A 22,171-nucleotide genomic window follows, 5' to 3' on the forward strand; every position below is an offset into this window, starting at 1 on the left:
CCAACAAAAAGAATACGTAAATTATAAATTGTGTCCCAATGCTGAATTACGTTCGACAAATAATCTATCGTACTTTCGGAGGGAAATTTAGGAGAACTAATTGTATTTCATTTTATAGTTTCCAGATATTCGAATCCGTTGTAATAATCTTTGAAAAAATATTTAGGTTGTGAAAATATATACATTACATAGTCGAAGGCGATTTTAATTCTATGAGCGCTGTACCGGATTCATAATTTTCCTGAATATTAGCATTTATTTGAAATCAAGCATTGGTTTCTTCTTACGAATGATAATTAAATGTTAATACCATACTATTGAGTGAGATCTAAAGTTATCTGATAATAATATCGCTATTTTTATGTTCTTTCAGAATATTATTTCTTAAGGAAACTTATTTGATCAGCAAGCGCATTCCATTCTTGACTTCCTTTCAATATCACAGTGATGATAAATTATCCACATTTCAGAAGTGATGTGTGGTGCCGTAGCTGCGTTTCTTGACTCCTCCGGTGCTTTTGACCTAGTTTGTAAACGACATTAATCAGTTAGTGAGGTCACGGTACATAGTGGATAATATACTATTGTAGTTCTGTCGTACAGTATCAAATCGAAGTAATAGGATTGTTGCTGTTTTTTTCAATGGTTTAATGACAGATTAGGGGCCATTCAGAAATTACGTAAGGCTATTTTTTTAACGTTTTTCTCCTTCTTCCTCTTCGTAACAACTTTGCTTCTGTCCCACTTATTATGTAACGCCAATTCCAGTTTTAAATGGCCCCTTATCCGCTAGTTCTTTCTAAAAATATGCCAATGAAAATAAAACGTATTTTATCAATATTTCTTTTTAATTATTTGTTTATTACGTGTCAATTTTAATTACTAACATATTATACTTGTTATTTGCATATCATAACGATTATGATAATTTAAACTGCATAATTTAATTTATACATATAATAAAATTTAATTATTTGTTTATTTGCACGTTTTGTTACAAATTCCGATGTCAACAAGCGCCATCTATTACAGATCTTTTGATTTTAGCTAGAGTTTTTTGAGTTAGTGACGTTGATAGAAAAGTTATGTTTTATTCGATTTAATTTCCCTCAACTGTCATTAATTGGTGAACTTTGGAGACTCAGAACTAACAGAAGTCCGTTAAACTTGTATGTTTGATAAAATTAAAGCGTCTGGGAAGATGACAGGTGAGAATTAGCGATTAATGATATATGCATAAGTCGAGTTGATCGTAATTTTGTGGCAATTTAAGCGGCTTAAAGTATATCATTTTACGCACTTGGTTTATTAACTTGCAGTAGCTTAATTATATATGATGTCTGAGTTTATTAACCCGGCTTAAGAAGAGTAGAATTTTGTCGAGCTTTCACATAACTCAGGTAATCATCTATTTACCCTCATAAGCTGTGTAATCGTTTTCTGTATGGTTAAATTTTATCTCCACAGAGAGTTCCTTTTCCCACCTACACACTTAAAAGGAGTCGTTAAATTTCACAGGGTTATATAGTCAGTGATTTCAACTGTAAGGTGAGGTTTAGCAGAGTCTTAATGTTTCAAGAGAAGCGAAAGTAACTGTTGTTAGCACCATGGTCGAATGCTTGATTTAGTGAGCTTCATTTATTCTTGCACGGCTTATGATTGTTCATAACAACATACGTCATGAAGCATTATAATTGTGTCCCCAATAAGTCTTCAGTGGCAAAGAGCAAGAACGTACAACGTTGGCAAGGGTGGTGTTTAGTGCGTGGGTTAGTTTGCGTTTATTTGTTTTTAACGTTTGGTAAAGGTAAAGTTACCTAAGATTATTTTTATTTTGTAAGAACAGATGTGAATGTTTGAGCCTACGTATACTTGTGCGTTTTTTCTGGTTATTTATTTATTAATAATATGTGTATTGAAAAATAATCTCTCATCATGGCTTTTTAATTATTAAATAAAATGATATTCACCATTTTGATTTATAGAATTTACGTAGTGTATCCACTAGTTCGTTTTCCTTTTTTTTAAAGAAAATATTTCACGAGGATTATTATCCATTCAATTCATAAACACTAGTAAATGCAATGTACCGATGCTGACAATAGGTTCTCATCAACCAGATTTTTTTGACGCTAACCGAGTTGATTGTGGTCTTGGTCAAGTGTTGTCAGAGCCAATTTAAGAAGACTTTTCTTTGTTCTCGGGTTAAAGATGTGCAAACATATATGTAGTCATTGGATTGTCTGTGGCGGCTTAGTCGGCACGACACATCGCCGCCTGCCGCTCGTTTGGAGAGGTCTGGGTTCGATTTTCGTCGATGATTGAAGAAATTTTTAAAGTGCATTCAGTCGAGATAGTCACCTGATCTCAGTCAGAGGGAATAGGCTTTCTCTGCTAGATATTCCGGGTTTTTCATCCGCACGAGTCTCGTTAATACAGACAGATACATGTACGGATCTAAGCTCCAGTGCCGTTAAAAACAATATGAATTGGAATACTTAGTCAGCGATTTGTTGAGAGTATATGTGTTCATTCAGTCTGCGTAGGTTGTATAAAATAGAAATGTATATCTTCGTTGAATTGAATTTTTTTTCTTATTGCGCGCAAGAACATTATAATATAAAGCAATAGAAAATCTAGTTTTACAGGAAAGACTGATGAAATCTGATGTGTGCCTGGTTCTTTTTTTTTTTTTCAATCATGTTATTCTGGGAATGTTCAGTTAAGAAAAAAAAATGAGATGAAGAGGACACACACACACGCCTGCGTTTCCTACACACAAACTGACTGAGCGCGCAATCCTAAATTAATCATTGACAGTAGATCTCCATACGTGTCCTCCGAATAATGATCGTTGTATTTTTGAAAGAAGGGAGGAGGTATAGATTCATTCACTCAAATAATGAAAACTAAAAGTGCGTATATAGTGTACACAAAACTTGACAGAAGAAGCAATAAAGCAGTATCTGTGTAAAATCTGATTACATACTGGCACAGTAGAACTCCGAATGAGTTATATTATTCAAACTCACTTTTATTAAATTTCAAATGTCAAGCTCACTTCACTACTTTTAATGTTCTCTTCTTTCTATTTCTTGTTTGATAGGTGTTCTTAGTCGGCACGACACATCACTGCTATAGTATTGTTTGGAAAGTACTAGAATATTTCAAAAATAAGGTAACCAACACTCCTATGTGAATAACTTTATTCTTCCATAGATGCATGTATGACACGTAAGAAGACTTTAGTATATGTCACTTTTCCACATAGTTGCCGCACATGTCTAAGCAGTTGTTCCACCGTTACACCAAGATATCTAGCTCGGCGTGGAAGAAATCGATGTTAACGATTTCTTCCACAATGGACAACTTTCAGCACGTTACCGTAGATTGCAAATCGCTACAAGGCAGGCACTTTAGGTACCCAAGAGATGGAAATCATTTGAAGATCAGGATTATGTGGCTAGTGGTACAGAACCGCCCAATCGTAATGCCATAACACTTTTCGATGCTGTTGGCAGTATGTGGCTTGACGTTATTGTGCATTGTGGTGGTGCCTTTAGCAGTTCGCAACGTTTTTTGCTTCCGGTTTCATATGATGCACCCAATTCGTTCCCTGTCACAATTCGTTAACTCTCACGGATAGTGCAGTGGTTATAATCATTGTGCTTCCACATGGAAAATTTGTTTGGTTCGAATTCCGTTAATGACGCCAGGGACTTTTACTTGCTCTTTTCACGCCGTAGTCGAGTTAGTCAGTTTCGGGAAAAACAGGCAAACAGCCCAGAGAAAACATGCAACTTACACCCAAATTACATATGGTGTATGAGCTACCGCTCGAGTAACCAGTAACTTCAAAAAAGAAAACTTAAAAGCGTGTTACAATGCGTTGCAAGAACTGTACTCATTTGTGTTGATAATCCTTAGAATTCACGAGAGAGAGAGAGAGAGAGAGAGAGAGAGAGAGAGAGAGAGTTCTAATCGAAAATCTTTGTAATCATTTGCAAGTTGTTATGGTCCATAGCGCATAAATTTTTTTCTGTAGTCCTCACTGTTACCGATACTGCGCTCGCTAACCACTGAGACGTTAAGCTCTTTTGCGGTGCCAGTCAGTTTAATGGAGTTGTCTTCTCTGATTACGGCGTCTGCACACAAAACATTGTCATCCGTGGTTGAATTTACTGGACTCCCGGATCGCTGGTCGTCTTGAACGTCTCTCCTACCGTTAGCAAAGTCATGGCACGAAATCCAAAGTTGTTTCCATGACATAATGTTTGGTCTGTACACATCCACCAGTTAACGATGAATTTCCGCTTTCTACGTTTGAGTTTCCAGTAGTCCTCCCATTCGGGTAGTTTGGGACCAATGATATATGCTTTCTTTTTATTTGGTCAAATCGCTCTCGCAACACGTTTTTCCACGCACGTGGAAAAACATGTTTCAGTGCGCTGCTATCTTAGTTTTTGAAACATTTTCGTAGTTGTGAAATGGTTTTTATACTTCATTGTATGTATTAAAACCACAAAGATTTTGCAGATCTTTGTGGTTTGTTTTTATTTTATTTGGTTTAATGCTGAGTCTTGCCAAGCTTGTTTCACATTAATGCTATTGAAAATTTCTCTGCAGTCTATATCATCTCTACCAGTAGGTTATGTTAGATTCTGTAATTCTTGAAGTACCATTTCTTTTATTTGCTGAAGCGGTCTTAGTTTTTTTGTAAAGGGATGTTTTGTTTTCATGCTTATCCATCTGAGTAGCTAGTATTCAAGTGGACAGATGGGTTAGGATCATAAGGATTGTTCATTGCATAGTAGCTTCATATGTTACAATAGGGTAAATTATCTTTTGAACATAGCTTGTGAGTAGATTTTTGATAGTTGTAAGGATCGTTTGTTGTTTTAAAATTCAGAGTGATCTATGCAGAATTTTCCCGAATTACTTTTCCAAACTAGTTCAGTTACCAGTTCGCATGGCCACGATACTGGAGCTTTCAAAATGGAGATAGTTTATTGATCAAAGGTTTGCGAGTTAACATTAAAATTGAGCATTGGTAAGAACATTCAGCATCTTCATTGCAGACTCCACCCTCCTCCCACCTTTCCTGAATCTCTTTGTAAACAATCTGCTCCGAAAAAAATGTTCCTGTGACAGTTAAATTACAATTCAAGATGGTGTTCGTTATAGTCTGTCATTCTGTGGCTATTACATTCCGTCTTTTTTGAATTTCCTCCACTATATGCTACATACTGCATTGCGCTTGATGGGAAGCCATCTTGCGACTTCTGCTTAGGTTTGTCTTGCTTCCGTTCCTTCCACTTCAGAAAACCGTGCAACGAAGGTGCCATGATATTGTCCGAAACGATTGTGTCACAAAGTTAACACTGAACGCTTCCTGGCGAGAAAGGAAGTGGCTTTTCGATGGTTTTAAAGCGTTCTGTATTCTCTCATCTATTTCCTGGTTGATATAGCAAATTTCTGCACATGAAAGTGAGTAAAAGCAAAACTTTTTTTTATTTATTAACACATGTAGGCATTTATGGCATGTAAATATTTTAGGTAAAGGCAATTTGTGCAGCTGAAACGCATTTTTTGTTTATTGTCAGCGTAACTCTCCATATATTTAGGTTGATTTGCTGCTGTGATCCGATAATTATTAAAATACCTGTACTTTCATCTTATGATTCGTGCAGTAATTGAACTGTGAAGACAGTGTGAAATCCATGCGACATTGTTTTGTGGTGTTAATAAAATGAGATTATATGCGCGTTGTGATATCTTTATTGAAATAGTCTTTTGAAGAATAAAGAATCTTAAGGAGCCAACCATAGATATATTTGCATTTTATATAAATTCCCAGGCATATGGTAAAAGAGCAATATTTATCTATGTAGATGTAGTTGATTTTTAAACAAAAAACATGTTTCTTCTAATCATTTATCTCCATCAAACTCTGAAAACATTTTCCGCGAAGCACTTGCGCGAAAAAAAAGAGCAGAGTTCACATTTGAGCGAGACGAATAAGGTAACATAGGCGAATCTTTTGTCTTCCAATAGGAGGTAACCAAGGTAACGAATATCATCGATTGTCGAAGAGAATACTCCCAGTGCCTGAACAATCGACCTTGAACCGACCGTGCTGTCACCCTTGCTAGACTGCCACAAATAGTTGCATTTTTAAACCGATACGTTAGTGAGCTAGAAATAGCACGGTCTATTGCAAATGGCATGTCCCCGAGCTCAGTGACATCCTTTTCAACAGGTATAATGATCGTTTCCAACTTCTCTCGTACAGTAGTGTGTGTAACTGAACTCTGTAATTTCAATGGCTTCCCATTATGTACATTGCTACTAAATTGGTCCTAAACGCATGCTTCCACCTTCTGGTGCATTCGCAGGCATTCTTAACTGTGAAATCAATTTAACACGAATCAAGAGCATCTTCAGGAAATAGTTATTAACGATATTGGAAAAGTGTTCAGTTTTGTTCACACCTATTCCACAGATTGCGAGTGTGCAATTTACATATTTTAGAAAATAAACTCGTTGGCGAAACTAAAAAAACAAAAAAACGCCAGAAAGCAGAGAAATGATTATGTTCTGAGTTAAGACTTGGGACATTTGTTTTAAGACATCGATTTACAGTTCGGTGAAATTTTTCTTGTTAGAACAATCTCTAAAAAAATCAGTTCTCTTAAGGCCGGCATTATCATTCTGATAGATCCTTCCTTCGATTAATTCCATTCTTTTTATCATTTGAGTAACGACAGCCGTCATTAGTTATACGTATATAGAATAACTCCATCTTTTCCAAGAATTAAATCTGAAGACATTTCTTTTTCATTCTATTTCGATAGAAGCACTTGACTATAATCTCAACTTTAGTGGAGCAGCTGGGACTTTTCCTTTCGCTAGCTGTGATCTGTTTTAGAGAACTGGTCTTAGACAGTACAGGATTCTCAGATGGCAGACACTGGCACTTTATGTCCCCCAAGCTTCTTAAACGCATGTCTATGAGATTACGAAAAAAAAAAAAAAACACTCATATAAATGGCAGTCAGTCTTTTGGTACTTTGGGTTTTCTGCTGTTTCCAACTGAAGCCATGAAGCTTCAGTATTTAGTGACCGTAAATTGCGTATATTCTGTTTGTTGGTTTCCATGCTTTCTAGAACGAAAGACCTAGGTTGCTGAGAAAAATCATGTACCCTCCACCGAAACTGAATAGCTCCATAACGAGGTGGAGGAAAGAAAGCCGACAAAGTTCTTCCGCAGAGGCAGGACTTTTTCACTAACCCATTGTGTCTGCCTCGTACCCCAGAATGCAAATACACCCACCTATTACTTAGTTGTCCGGGGTGGTTCCTTTGTGGAAATAAACAGATACTCGTATTAATAATAATAAATAATAATAATAAAATCCTTGCATTCCGATGAACGGAGACCACTCTGAATTAGCTTAATTCCATCGAAATTAAGCCTGGTTAAGTCTAAAATTATTGAAAGTCTGGTTGGCCTTAAATAAATAAATTGTGTTACTTACACTTCACATAAAACTGGACTTGATGAAGCAAATCATAAAAGCTTTAGGCAAAAGCCCTCGCGAGTAGCACTGGTTATAATCATCATCCTCCCACACAGGGTTGAAAAGCCCTTAAACAAAGATGGGAACCTTTACGTATATATGCGATAAATGTTCTGCTCTTTCAGAAGGAAAAATTTTTGTTGGTCATCGGCTGGATGAAAATCTTGAAAGAACAACGAAGACAGTTGAAAGAGAAACGTGAACGTTAAGGATGTTATTAACACATTTTTAGGAAATAACAAGACATTAATTACCATCCTATTATCAAAAATATGTGTGATAAATTCAGAGGTGTTGTAATAAGAATTGGACATTTCATTACTTGAACCTGTATTTGGACTATTTCTCTGAAAATCTCAGGACTGCGACGAATAAGGGGAACGGTTTTATCAGGTATGCGCTTCAGTATAATGGCTGATTTCCATTGGATGTAAAACAAAAGAAAGGCAATAAAACTTAGTTTTCAGATTAAAAAACGCAGATTTGACAGTCAGGTTTCAGTTCTGATTCACTTAAAAATCATTTATTGAAAATATTATGTCCTTATAAATAACATATTATGCCAGAAGAGTCTTCTTCATTGATAAGCAGTCAGGAAGCAGATATAATGTTAAAATTGATAATTTTAAATTGGCTTGTAAATATTAAATTTCATATTGTTTAAATTCATGTTAAATATCGATAACTGGCTCGAATTTAAAGTTAATGTGCTTCTCTTAGTGTCACTTGGACAATATGGAGTTCGATGTTACATTTGCTTTACCTTGCTTTACCCAGAGTAATTTATCATTCGTATGATTTATATATACAGTAGTACATAAACGCTGCGAGAGAGATGTATCAGTTTAAAGGACCCGTTCTGTTGACCCAATTTAATGATTAAATGCAAGGAATGCCAAGGAACTCTATAGCTTTCGTCATTTTATGAAAAGACTAAGGGTTGTGTTAATAAATTGGTAATTTTTAGCTGAGGATTGGGTTGTTTTGAATTGTTCTCATAGGTTCTTTTGAATTGGTCTCATTAAGTTGTTTTGAATTGTTTTGATTACGTAGATCAGGTCATGAGTTGTATCATGCCTATTAATTTCATGTTCAAAGGTCGATTTTGGGGATTAGAATTCAGAGGCTGGAATTCACGGGATCTTAACACGTACCTTTCAAAATGTATAACGTGAAAATGCCACCATCCTATTGAGTCGAATCGTGCTGTAATCATTTCCATATTATTAAGTTTACCACTAAAATATTAATATACATTTAATCTACAACTAAAATATTAATTCCTTGATGCCAACTGTGAAGTTCTGATACCAAACTTGGGAATAAATAAATCTTGTAGCCTAAATATTCTTTTAAATAATTAATCGTACAGATTGGTTGAAAATCTAATGTTACAGAAATTGTTTAACTGGCTTTCGATTACATACCATAAATAATATATTAAAGGTTGACATTTTAAATTAATTTTCTGATATTGGAGCGGACTCGCATTAAGAGTTACTCTGGGGTAACTCAGAGCAACGAACTAATTTATTGGCTGACTGGTAGACGGCCAAAATAAAATATTGAACATATAAGCATTTGTTGCTTTCAGTTAATACTAAAGCAATTTATGTAGCTTAATGTACAGTCCAAAAATAAACATGCTACTCAAACTTCTTTTAGATAAATAAAATTATTTCTTTTCGATGTTTCTTTCTTGAAAACTTCGATAATAATATTCATTATCAGATATCTATATTAATTTATTTAGTTTCAGGTGGACCGTATTTTAAAGTTGGCTACATGATTTTTAACAACCAGTGAGAAGTTTTGCTTCATTAATGATTTTAATGTCATGAAAATCTGTTCTCATTTAAAGCTACATTGAAAACTTGGTCTTGTTATGAAATTGCCAATGCACCGCTTCTGTCGTTATATAACCTTCTTTACAAATCTAGAAACAAGTTCAAACTTGGGTGTCCTTAAACTTAAGGGCTGTTTATTTTCGGCAAATGATTCTCGTGTTGCTGGATTCATTAGAAGAATTTTGTGCTGTAAACTCTTTTGATGTATATGTTTGCTTGTTAAACTGTCTTTGTGTGGTAATCCCAGTTGGATTTGGTCCCTCATTACAAAATTGATTCTAGATAATGCTCATTCCAAATTTTATATGCGTGCGTATTTCAAGCTTAAAGCTACATGGATGTTATTTCGCTGCTAGTAAACGTGTTCAGACCACGATGCTGTCGATAAAAGGAAGCACTTTGCGAAGTTGATACCGGAACGTGCACTAAATAAACGAAACTATTTAAGTATTTGAAATTAGCTACTGCAACGTGTTTATTTACGTGTACACGCATGCATCGTATACAGAAACTCAAAGACAGTTATTTATAATATCAGCCTCGAGACATTTGGCATATGATCCGTTGACTGGTAACTGAGAATAATTATCTCTGCTAGAAGGAACAGTTTTATGAAAGATACCCATTTGGTTTGAGTTTATTTCAAAACTTTTCATTCTCTAATGAACTGACAGGCACCACTGTAACACTTTTAGGTTGTTTCACCATTCTAAGGTTGCTAGAGCGCTTGTGAAAACATAAAAATATTTGAATAAATACAAGGTAAGAAAAATATTTTTCCTTATTTTCCACTGAAGTATGTTTTTTTTGAAGGATTTGTTTTCAGAATAACTGAATCTAACATTTTTTCATTAAAGTAAAACTCACAATTGCAATTTATACTCCATTAAAGATTAGAAAGAAGCAATTTGTTTAAACTCAGTAATGTGTTAGGAACTAAGTATATTTCTTACTTGCATGTCCCTCCATTTCTACAAATGTTTCCTGCAGGACCACACTTTGAGTCGTACTGGCATTCTGCTCCAAAATGGTCTCCAAAGCAGCTGCAATAATATCTATCAAAGAAGGAAGATGCGAAGCAGTAACCTGTGAATGAACAATGATGATAAATACAGGCATCTTTCCTCACCGATTCATTTCTCCCGATTATTTCATAGGTGATATTAAAGCCAAAAACATTAAGAAGAAACTGACGTACACGCATATGAATATTGCCGACTTCTCTGACCACAAAGTCTAGAACAACAACAGGCTTGTTACTAACCAAATATGTCGGCTCACGATCGGAACTAATAATCCCGAACTCTTTCTTCCCTATATATAAAGTATCAGAGAAGAAGGCGTATTCTGACACTGTAACTCCTTCACGCATATAGAATTGAGTGAAATACAGAGCAATGACTTTATCAGCTGGCGCTTCAATCACCCATCGGCAATTGATAGGTGCCGGATATGGATCAGGAAAGTTGGGTGTGGCAATGACTCCACGAGATTCACGAAATGTTAACCCGCATCCCGTGAATATTGCCTCTCTCTGAGTGATTTCACCATCGTTGATAGCCAAAGTAGGTAATACACACAATATTGTCCAAACCCAAAACGTCCTGAAACACGTGGACGTCTTCATTTCATTAGTTCATGAAGTTCTTACAATGCGTGTGTTAGTTTCATTTGATGTGCCATCGCACCTGTTGGGTAAACAGTTTGTTCCTAATTCAGCAGAACATTTCACAGTTAAGAAAACGTTGAAAGTGATGTTTCACTTTTGGTCTGAGGAGCATTGTTTTGGGGTACATTTGTTAGAATTGAGGTCCTGGTCTTTTCACTGAATGGGTGGTTGAGAATTTGTAGCATAGCCTTCGAATTCCACTTCAAATACATCACTTGGAATTGTTGATTCATTCCGGAGTCTCGATCTAGGAAGACAAAAAATATATTATTTATTAATATGAAACATAAGTTTGAGTTACTGGGATCTTTTAATTCTCTCAACCCTATCAACCTTAATATTGTACACCAGGGTGCTTTAATGAAAGATAGCAAGAAATTTAAATTTTAAAACTGCCTTTCCGATATCAAATTTATTTTATTTTTACAATTAAGAAAAATATTGTACATTATACTTTTTATTATGCCAAATAATATTTAATTTGGTTAAATAATTCACAAAAAGTTACAATTACATGAACAACATGGCCATTTACAATGTTATTGTCAACAAATCTAACCAATCTGCTATAGGTTGAGCAATCAAAGAAGTAGGGCTGGCACTCTGAATTATGAATTCATTTCCAATCAGCAGCTAACCCTTCTTAGTTTTCTTAAATTAGCCTTCACAATTTGAAGATGTACCTAATAAATGATTTCTTATTTTGATGTATTCTGTAGAAGCTACTTACTGTCATTAATATGTGGCGATGGAGATAATGTTAATAATTTTTTTCTCTGAATTCTGTATTTTAGTGGAGAAATTTCTCTTTTTTTTAGCGTTTTTTCCAACAACTCATTAAAAGTAACTTAAGCTTCCTCCGGAATTAATTCCTGATATCTACATTTTACTAAATTCAATTAAGTTAATTAAATTAGGTTTTTAATTGCCAGCATTGCTCGATACAACACACGCTACGTCAAAATGGAGTAAATACGAGTAGGCACTAGTTTATGGAACTAAACAAAAAGCTCAACGGAAAGTATCATCTTTAGAGATTGGAATATGATGCTATTGTGCAAAATCCATTGTAAAGGGTTTTCATTCCAAACTCGTTGACAAGTTTATCCCTTAGACACTAGCGTCATTTTCATATCAAAATTGTGTACCACAAGAAGCACTCTGATTTGATAAGTAAACATCCTGTAGTGAAGTTACCATGGTAAAAAAAATCAAAAATCTGTGAGAAAAATTTAAAAATCCTTATGTACGAAACCAAATGTAATAAATAAAAAGAAATCACGCGTATAGATATGTGCAATCTCTTACTTTATGTTCGTCTACGTTTCCTCTCAATGACTTCTAAGATACGTATCGTTTGTAGGTAGGTTCGAAGTCCGCTTCATCGCACATCCAAGTGATATTCCATCTTCTTTTCGTCACCATATCTTACTTCAGTAGCTGGAGATATCCTTTTACGTAAAACTTCCAAACTTGTTACTTTCTCCTTGTACATTATGTCTCTCACGTGACAAATCAAGGAAGCGTAGCGTGTGGTCACCCAGGGACGCTGTTTCATCGTCTCTTCTTTCCCAATTCGTTGGTTCGGAAAGGATTGTGATGAAATAACACATGACGCAGTCTTTCACGTACAGAACATGTTTTTAATGTTTTTACATTTCGCGTGGTTTTGTTAGGAACAATTGATTTTATACCTTCTTTAAATAAAGTGTTATTTTTGTATTATTTGCAAACCCTTGTGTATAAAACTGCTAGTTTTTTTTTTTTTTAATTGCCTATTTTGCAGCTTCAAAAGACGAAAAAACATCATGTTAACTCGATGTTTAAACTTGTCCTATCATGGCTTCAGAAGACCATCAAACATTATGTTATCTCATTGTTTAAACATGTCCATGTCCATTTTACAGCTTCAGAAGATGAATTAACATCATGTTGACTCAATGTTTAGACGTGTCGATGTCTATGTCCATTTCACAGCTTCAGAAGACAAATAAACAAGATGTTAACTCAATGTTTAAACATGTTCATGTCCATTTCACAGCTTCAGAAGTTTTCACAGCCTCAATGTTTCAGCATGTCCATTTCAAAGCTTCAGAAGATGAATTAACATCATGTTGACAATGTTTAAACATGTCCATGTGTCCATTTCATAGCTTCAGAAGACGAATAAACAGGCAAAACTATTCCTAAAGTTGCTCCAGTTACAGTTTTATGGTACTTTTTTATTGTGAAATTCTTAAAAATTGTGCAAAAAATTCTTGTATGACGTTTTAAGTAGCAAGGTTATTCCTATGGAAAGAAATATTTTGTTGACTAAATCAAGTTTTTTAAAAATTTTAACTTGCATGTCCAGACAAAATATGCTATTTTGGTTATTCCGAGCAGTTCTAGAGATTTTTATTTGAACATGTACAGTATAGTTTTTGCAATTATAAAAAAAAAATCGCTAAAAATCTCTGAATTAATTATGAACCTTAAAAATCCATGAAATAAAATTAATATAAACCACAAATTTTAAGTTGTTTATACTCATGGAGAAATCATAGGAAATCACTTCTGGAATGAGTAAAATTGAAGTATAAATAAAGAAAAAAAAAGTTGGCTTATACATTGAGTTCGAATTCACCTTTATTAATTATTTAAGGAGTAATGACGAATGAATGGGGTACTGTAGATACAGAAGTGTAATAGAGTCTTCATCCAACTTTATAAGCACTCTCGGCCCTAGGTTATAGCAACATCCCTCGATCGCCGCAATGAGCAGGATGGTGTCTATGTTAGGTTAACTTTATTCGCTTTTTATGCTACCGCTAGCATGTTCCTTATCATTGCAAAGACTCCTCACACCTCTGTAAGCGGCTTTGTTTACTGCCGCGACCTGGGTACGCAGAAACTTGGATTGCAATTTATTCAAACCTGATGCATTCTCCAGTAGATTCAATCTCCTTACTAACAGAGCTTCATTTTCTTGTATTCCACTTCTCCTCCCTTAAGTATCGCGCTTTTAGCGTTCCCTATTTCAGAACGAATCTTTTTTTACTATGACCAATTGTATTCCTGTGAGAATGTCAGTCACCTTTACTTAGATGTTTTAACCTCCTCTGTTTCGTCAGAGAAGGTTATGATAAAATTGCATAAGTTTATAACTGTTCACACTGTTATTTTTATCGGCTGTATGCTGTTCAGGCTATGTTGTATTGTCTTTTTTAGGCACGTTGCATATATGCAGAAAGCGCCATTTGTCTTAACTGTGTCCGTGCGCATTGAATAACGAGACTTCCAGTGGACGAATTTTCATAAAATTTTACATTTGGCTCTTTCAGAACGATTTGTCAAGTCTTTTCAAATTTAATTAAAATCCAACCAATAGAAATCCAACAATTGCTATTTCTTTGTCCATCCATCCACATGTAGTTGACTCCGAATAGATGGATTTTGATGAAATTTTACTTTCAGCTCTCTTAGACATGATTTACTCATACAGACTTGCCCTAGGCTTGCACTATTTTCAACAGAAGCTTTAGCTATATCACAGCTTTTAAAATTGATTACGTATACCCCCCAAACAACTTCTTTACAACTGTTTTGCCTGTGTGTTGTCACTAGATATCACCTATTATCTGATGAGGGACTGGCTGTCATAACAGTCTCATTTGTTAAACAAATAGCCAGTTAGCTTTCATAAGGCTATTTGTTTGAAAGGATGTTTGCAGAACACAATAGTTTTGCAAAACATATTTTAAATATCTTTAAACATCTTATATCTAGCAAACATCTTTTAAACGTCTTTAAGCATCTTATAGCTGCAAACACTTTTAAAGATGTCCTACAAACATATTTAAACATCTTATACCTGCAAACACTTTTAAATATGTCCTACAAACATCTCCAAACATCTTATACCTGCAAACACTTTTAAATATGTCCTAAAAACATCTCCAAACATCTTATAAGAATCTACGAAAAAAATGTAACAGAACTGTCACATTTTTGTATGTATTCTTAAAGATAAATGTGATAGTTGATACGAAAGCCGGATTACTTTCTTAATATTTCTGGATTGTAAAATGCTGATTTTTTTTTTATAAACTGCGCCTAATCTTAAACAATTCTGGATTGAAAGTTCTGAATCTCAGACTTTTCTGTAATTCAAATTTGTGTACAAACCCACGGGGAACAGGACATCCTACTCTCTTCACCTGAGATCGGATTGGTGCATCAATAGTACAAAAATAATACTGTATTTAACTTGAAATTTTCTTTTTAAGGACATCTTTCCAATCTGCAGCTAAGAAGAAAATTTAGAAAGCGCAACTACAAATTCTGTGCACCATCGTAAGATATTCAGACGTTCCATATGAACTACCCAACCTCCTGACGATTTTCCGTCCTTGTCTGTGGCGTCACACCCAGCGATAGAGAAATTTTCTCTCTCCATAATTTTCCTGCTTTTATCTTAGTTCTAAAATATATCCATAAAGTACCTACCTACCATCAATCATATATTTCTCATTCACTGATTACTGGAGAATCATGAGTGCGTTATCAACACTACTTCCTACTCATGTGATCACTGAGCGAAATCAAAACACAATATTTTGATTAAACTTGAAATAATCTACAGCGTGATGTCAACAAGCTCTTCTCAAATAATGCAAGCACCATAAAGCAATTGATATCAGGGTTAGCTAAAGGTAAAACACCCTAAGGGAAGGTTGCCTGAATTGAACCACTTAACTTTGAGGGTAAATACATTTTAGCAAACACGATAAATGTTTACGAAGTATGTATCAGTTGAAGAAGTAATTCCTAAATAAATAAAATTATTAATGCAAAATATATGAAATTTCCGTAGAATATTTCTAATTAAATTCAGCCTCCCAATTGATCCAATATAGGAACTAGGCGCGCCAAGATCAGGAAACTGTTTCTATTGCTAATATTTTCCAAATTCATCTTAATAGCATTCTTAATAACCAAGTTCATCTTAACAGTATTGTTAACCAAATTCATCTAAAAATATTAAATTAGACTTTTCAATACATACTTTTTCCTGTAGCGAAGTTTCTTTGACTTAAACGAATTAAAAATGTCGGAAGTTGGTGTTCAAATAAAAAAAAATATCGTTTCCAAATGGGTACTGAAATTTTAAGTTGTGTGTTCCAACCAAAGCACTAGTCCAATTCGGGCATTCTTGCCCAACATTCTAAAACAATCAGACCAGACTATAGCTTTAAAGTTAAAAAAAAAAGAACACTTCTTTCTATTATAACAAATTTGTATTTTATTTCCTAAGTAATATACAAAACATACGTTTATTGTTATGATTCTCTCTCTCTCTCTCTCACTTCTTCAGTCTTGTTGCTGCCTCCACTTACAAACTAACTCAGACACTAGAGCCTGAAAGAGAAATATATATACGAAACTATGTTTTGTATATAAATTTTAGGAAACAAAATAGAAATGTGTTCTAACGCAGAAAGAAGTGCTCCTTTTCTAAATTGTACGACTGTGGATATTATACCTGTGGAACATGCCATTCAAAGGATCATATTAATTCTATAATCCGTGAGTTATATCTCCAGATTTTAGGACAATCTAAATCGTGGCCAACTTAGATATACCCTGACAAATAACTAGTTTCTCGAAATATCAACAATCCCCATCAACAGAAACTAATTGACGCTATCAGCTCCCTCCGTCCATCAGTAATTGCAGGCGAAAACAGTGCCCCCGCGTCTCATTATTAAATGTCTAAGGCAATTAATTCTCCTGCATCCTTTCTCAAAAGATTTTCCCAAAGGCACGAAATAATAACTCCATAAAACAGCAAAACCTCATATCACACCATTGCTAAGGTTATTGGAGAAACCGCCATTCCTATCTTGATAAACCATCTTTTACCACCTGATTCCAATAAAATTCACTATTCTCTATCTAAGCGTCCCACTAGCCATTATAAACTCACTTGTTCAGTCATTTGACTACAAAATTGAAAATGCCATAGTTGAACTTTTATATTCAATAGCGTAAGTGTTGGAACCTTCACCGAACTACTAAAAGAATATTTTCATATTGAGGGATTGTGCTGCTTAATTACAACCCATCGACATATGAATTGTAATAAGATGCCGTCACAGCTATAGATAGAACAATGTAGGGAAAGGTTGCCTAAATTGGACCATTTAATTTTGTAGGTCAGTAACCTTTAGGAAACATGACAATTACTGAACAGAAGAGTTCATTTCATTGTATGTAGATTAAGAACGTTACACTGGAGGAATGTTACCTGGTCTACCTTCTCTGTACTATTTTCCCCCGCTTATATCCGCTAATGAAGACTTCCTTATGTCTGTAGACGACATTTTGATCCTTATCAAATCCCCTCTGATGAGGCAATCACAGTGCTAATTAGTAATAAGTTATAAACGCCTGCCATCTGCATAAAACTGTGATCACCTGAACTGCATAATCAAAAACTACGATGTTCTCTCACAAGAACTCATCCGACCGTATTCAGTCCTCACATCATGGAACTTTCATAACTATTGTAAATGATTAAGAACAATCTCTGACTCAAACCTGAGATTCTCCAAGAATACTGCAGGTACAAGATACGATGTCTATCATGGAAAACAAAACATCTTTACGACCAAGTTGTGTAATTTCATTACATAATTATTTTCAAACTATACGTTTGTTCTTCTCCGTGTACATTATTCTTTTGAATCCTATCTTCATGTTAAATTAATACATTATAATGTATTAATTTAACATGAAGCTATAGAAACTCTTTAATCTAGATCAAAGCTGAGGTGTCATCCACATAGACTAACAAGAAGTGATTACCGGAAGAGGGAACTGGAACTCATATAAGAAGAGAATTTTATCTGCCGCTATTTTTTTCCAGCTTTCTCATGGAAGCCTTTAAGTAAATCAAACAAGAAAAAATAACCTTTTCCCCCATCATAAAATGGAAGAAGTTTTAGGAAGAACGATCTAAACTTTTTTTTCAGTAACAAAAACCAGCAGTAGTCGCCAATACCATGCATATATTCTACTAGCTTTAGAAACATTTGCGTGTCACGAAATCACCGTCACATAGGAATTTACTGCAAATGCAGAACGTATGCTTCTCTTCTTGCACGTCTTTATGGGGAGTTAGTGTAACGGGTTGAATATTTAACCGACACTTAAAGGAATAAAGCTCGGAAACTCGATCCACAGTTTCACCTAATGCACTTTCTCTTGGAGACTCTCAGAAGTGACCAGCAAGAGTGGTGGTGGTGGTTTAGACAGACAATTCTTTATGGTTTATTAATGCATGATATTGGCGTCGCAGTGCGGACGGTACGCACTTTTGTGTGCTTATTCTGGCATGCACTCCCAAGTTCGACGAACTGATTCTCCGGTTGGCATTTTATCAGCTACTGGTTTTATTATGTACTCAGCCCTTTCTCTGTTTATATTTCTTCATCCACTGACACAGTGCTAAACGCACGACTTTAAAATCTGCCATAAAATGAGCGAATTAACTTTACATTGAAAAACCGAAACATTATCAAGAAATCTGAAAACTTTCTTTGTTTTAACTAGGTGAAATTCTCTTCGTACGTATATCTTATTAATATTACTTCAATAGTAAAATGTTTGCTCTGTATTCTTTTGTTGGGAATACAGGAAGCTAGCTTTACAACAACGTGAGCGTATTTTCTAATTATTTATATCGGAGTTCTAATGGCTACATAATCATGGGGTTTATATGTCAAAAATTGTACCATCAACGCTAGCCACAGAAGCGAACATGCATTTTGGTTAGAGTGGGTTGAGCTGTTGGCCATCAGTGTTATAAATTTTCATTACAAGACCCGTATTCGTTCAACGTGAATGTTTTTAACATTGTACAAGAATTCGGTCTTGAATAAATTTGGCACCTCCTTGAATAAAATGCATCTTCATTCCTATGCACGTTCTTCAGAGTTTGTGTCATGAATTCGAAATACAAGTGGACTGGGTTAGGTAACATTCGTCAACTTGGTAGAAAAAAATCAATACCACCCAGAACAGACATGAACATTGTGAGCTCATAGCTGCCGTGAGCATCGGCTGACTTTACTGGCTTTACTGTTCAGGATAGTATTTCGAAAGATGATCCATTAAATATTTGTAAAATCGTATTATTGACATTTCGAGGAGGACTTGAAAGTGAAGGGAAGAGTAGAGTAATCCATAGCCTTTCGCAGTGCTTGAGTACTCTGCCATTCCTTCATAGTGCAAAGAATGTGTTTTTCGGTAGTTATACCGCATTTTTTAAGTATATAGATGCACTTGTTTTATAGTAGAAAATTGCCGAAGGTCAATTCATTTTAGGGCTTCTTTATTGATCAGCGACCTAGTGGCCCAATCTGTCTCTGTTGTACAGGAACAGGACTAGGTCACCAGGACACAGAAATTTTGCGATAAGCCCCTTCTTGTGGGCCCCAAGCAGCCAGCCATCTTTGTTAAATATATAATCACATAATGTTTAAACTTCGTATCTTAAGTTGTTCTTAAAAGGTCAAAGCTCCATTTCATCTACCTCGATTGCATCAAGATCTTCCATCAGCAAATCATCCCATTATCTTCCCGTTTGTTAAGTCTCGCAGCGATCATTTTTTCCAATTACTGGAAAGTTATACACTTATATATTTTCGTAATATATCCTCTTATTTGTACATTATATGTTAATGATTATGTGAATAGGAAAGGTTGCTCCAATATTTTGACAGCATAGTGTAGACATTTTGTGAAATAATGTTCTTTGTTATAGTAACTTATTTCTGGCACATTTTGCATTACATAGTGATGAACGCTGAAAATCTAGGACACATTCTTATTTTTTTTTTTCATTTTTAGTTTTTATACTTCTGTTATTTATTTTTTCATACTTAATTCTTTGTGTTCTTTAATATAGATCCCGAGCTACTGCCGGGAATTTAATTTCTTTATTTTGTACTCTTACGAAGAGAGAAAGTATATTGTTATTGTGTTCTTCCACAAAAACCAATTTCAACCGATGCCAGCGACCTCATTAGGTGTTTGTGCATAAAGAACGGTGGTTATTTTTAGCTTTTGAATTTGTATTTTTATTTTCCCCTCACAGTGCTCTTTGTATTTACGAAGACACTCGAAAATTTTGTGTCTTACAACCTTATGCTTGTTTCTCTAAACAATTCTCTTTGCACACAAAACATCTAAATCATTGCTTTTCGCTTCTTCTCCTTAGTTATGGCTAAAGGTTGAAATATTCAGAAACAAAATCAATTTGTGGACATCCATTTCAGCATATGACCACTGAATTTTATAAGGCATCATACGTCTAAGATAAATGAAAAAGTAGTGACTATAATGAAGTTAAATAGTGTGGCTATTTTCCAAAAATTACACTAAGTGAGAAGAAATATTTATGTTTATATTTAACTTTCTTATATGGAATGGCAGCATCACCATACAACCAGCCAGTTTCTATGATGACTATCTACTCTATTGTTATTATTATAGAGAATCTGCAGCTAACAACTTGTGGCTTGGGCAGCCGAGAACTTCCACCACTCTATAGAAGATTGAAAATGCCCAGGAGATTCTGGATGAAGACAGGAAAACCACACTTCATCAGTTAAGCAGCAGAATATCAATCTTATATGGCGGTGCATACGTCATTGTTACAGACACTGTGCTCGTTTTCCACAGCTTTTGATACCTGATCAGAAACAAAGCCGCTTGAAAGAGTGTGGAGAAATACTAACATGGTTTGTAAACAATTTCTTATCAGAACAGTGATTGGTGACGAAACATGGATCAGCCATTATGATCAGGAAACACCTCACAAAACGGTTCATGCTTATAGCACGTAACTTAGGCCACTTAATAACCAATGAGTCAGACTTTGTAATTGTATCAAAGTATTCTTGGACGTACACTTTCCTGCCATCTACCGCATTTTTACGAAACGTGAGTGGTTGTACGGTGGCGCTGCCATTCCGCGAATAAAATATGCATGTATTACATAATAAGCGCCTACTAATAGTGTGGTATACTATATAAGAACCTGTAGTACAATTATATATTTTTTTTTGCAATATTTTATGGCTATCAAAGGTAGATTTAAGGTGTGTTCGCAGACTTCATATAGGTTCGAATCAGGTATCATCTTTGGTGGCACTAAGTTAGTCTGAGTTCATACCATTTGGTGAATAGAAAACGTTGCTCTCTACCACTCCCGTGCGCTGTGCATATAAAGGTTATTTTACATCGATTAAAATGTTTTTACAGTAAAATAAATTTTAAGTTTAGTTGTGTTGAGAACGTTGAACTTTTCGTTTAGGAATATAAGTTCGCCAAATCCAAATGTAAATTGTTTTTCACTCCTTTTGAAGGCTAATGACGTATCTTTTTTAAAATATTGCCTAATGAGTCTTGCCTGCAATTCTGCTATCATACCATAGTTCATTTATAGTGTGGGAAGTGTTCGTTGATCTTAGGATTTCTGTTTGCATGAAACTCGGGAACTTTTCTGCTATAGGAGCTTAAGTTATGTTTAACCTAGCTAGCGTTTATATTATTTTGTATGTTTTAGATGTGTAAGCTGATGTTAACGATAGCCTTCTTTTAATGTATCGTGTTGCTTATACCTGTGGAAATTTCGGATGAAGGCTCAAAATTTTTCAACCCTTAAATTTTAAAAGAGCAAACTTGGAGGAGACCATACTTTTGTCTTTATAACGGATAAGCAATGTTGGATCCGAAATGTCGATCAGAATATAATATTAATTAGTATATTATAAATGTCTATTGATAGGGAATAGGTTTATGATTTTTATTTTTACTTTTCTACTTTTAGGTCTCATTAATCTATTTCAAATAGAGTAAAGCGTCTACTTCATTTTGAATTGCTTGTTTTGAATATTATTACTAAAGGATTTCTGGTATATATGATGCGATGGAGGTGTCCACGCTCTGGGCTTTTTACTAAGAATCACCATTTCCTGTTTGGCCCAAAAAAGGTTTCACCAGAGAACTCGAAACGTAGTCGATAA

At 34.9% G+C, this 22,171-nt stretch overlaps 1 protein-coding gene across 4 annotated transcripts in view; it reads right to left on the bottom strand.

The window, feature by feature from the left end:
* Positions 1-22,171, bottom strand: part of LOC150085398 (uncharacterized) — a 650,000-nt gene that overhangs the window by 551,346 nt on the left and 76,483 nt on the right. For all 4 annotated transcript variants that reach the window (XR_016546970.1, XM_090374027.1, XM_090374026.1 and 1 more), the window contains exon 2: positions 10,381-11,343. Coding sequence is in view for 3 of the 4 variants with exons in the window: in XM_090374027.1 (XP_090230153.1) it covers positions 10,381-11,054 (674 nt within the window). In the remaining variant the exon portion in view is untranslated. The remainder of the gene's footprint in view (positions 1-10,380; positions 11,344-22,171) is intronic.

Source organism: Mastigoproctus giganteus, chromosome 5 (assembly GCF_048544385.1).
Source record: "Mastigoproctus giganteus isolate SK-2022 chromosome 5, ASM4854438v1, whole genome shotgun sequence".
Lineage (NCBI taxonomy): Eukaryota > Metazoa > Arthropoda > Arachnida > Uropygi > Thelyphonidae > Mastigoproctus > Mastigoproctus giganteus.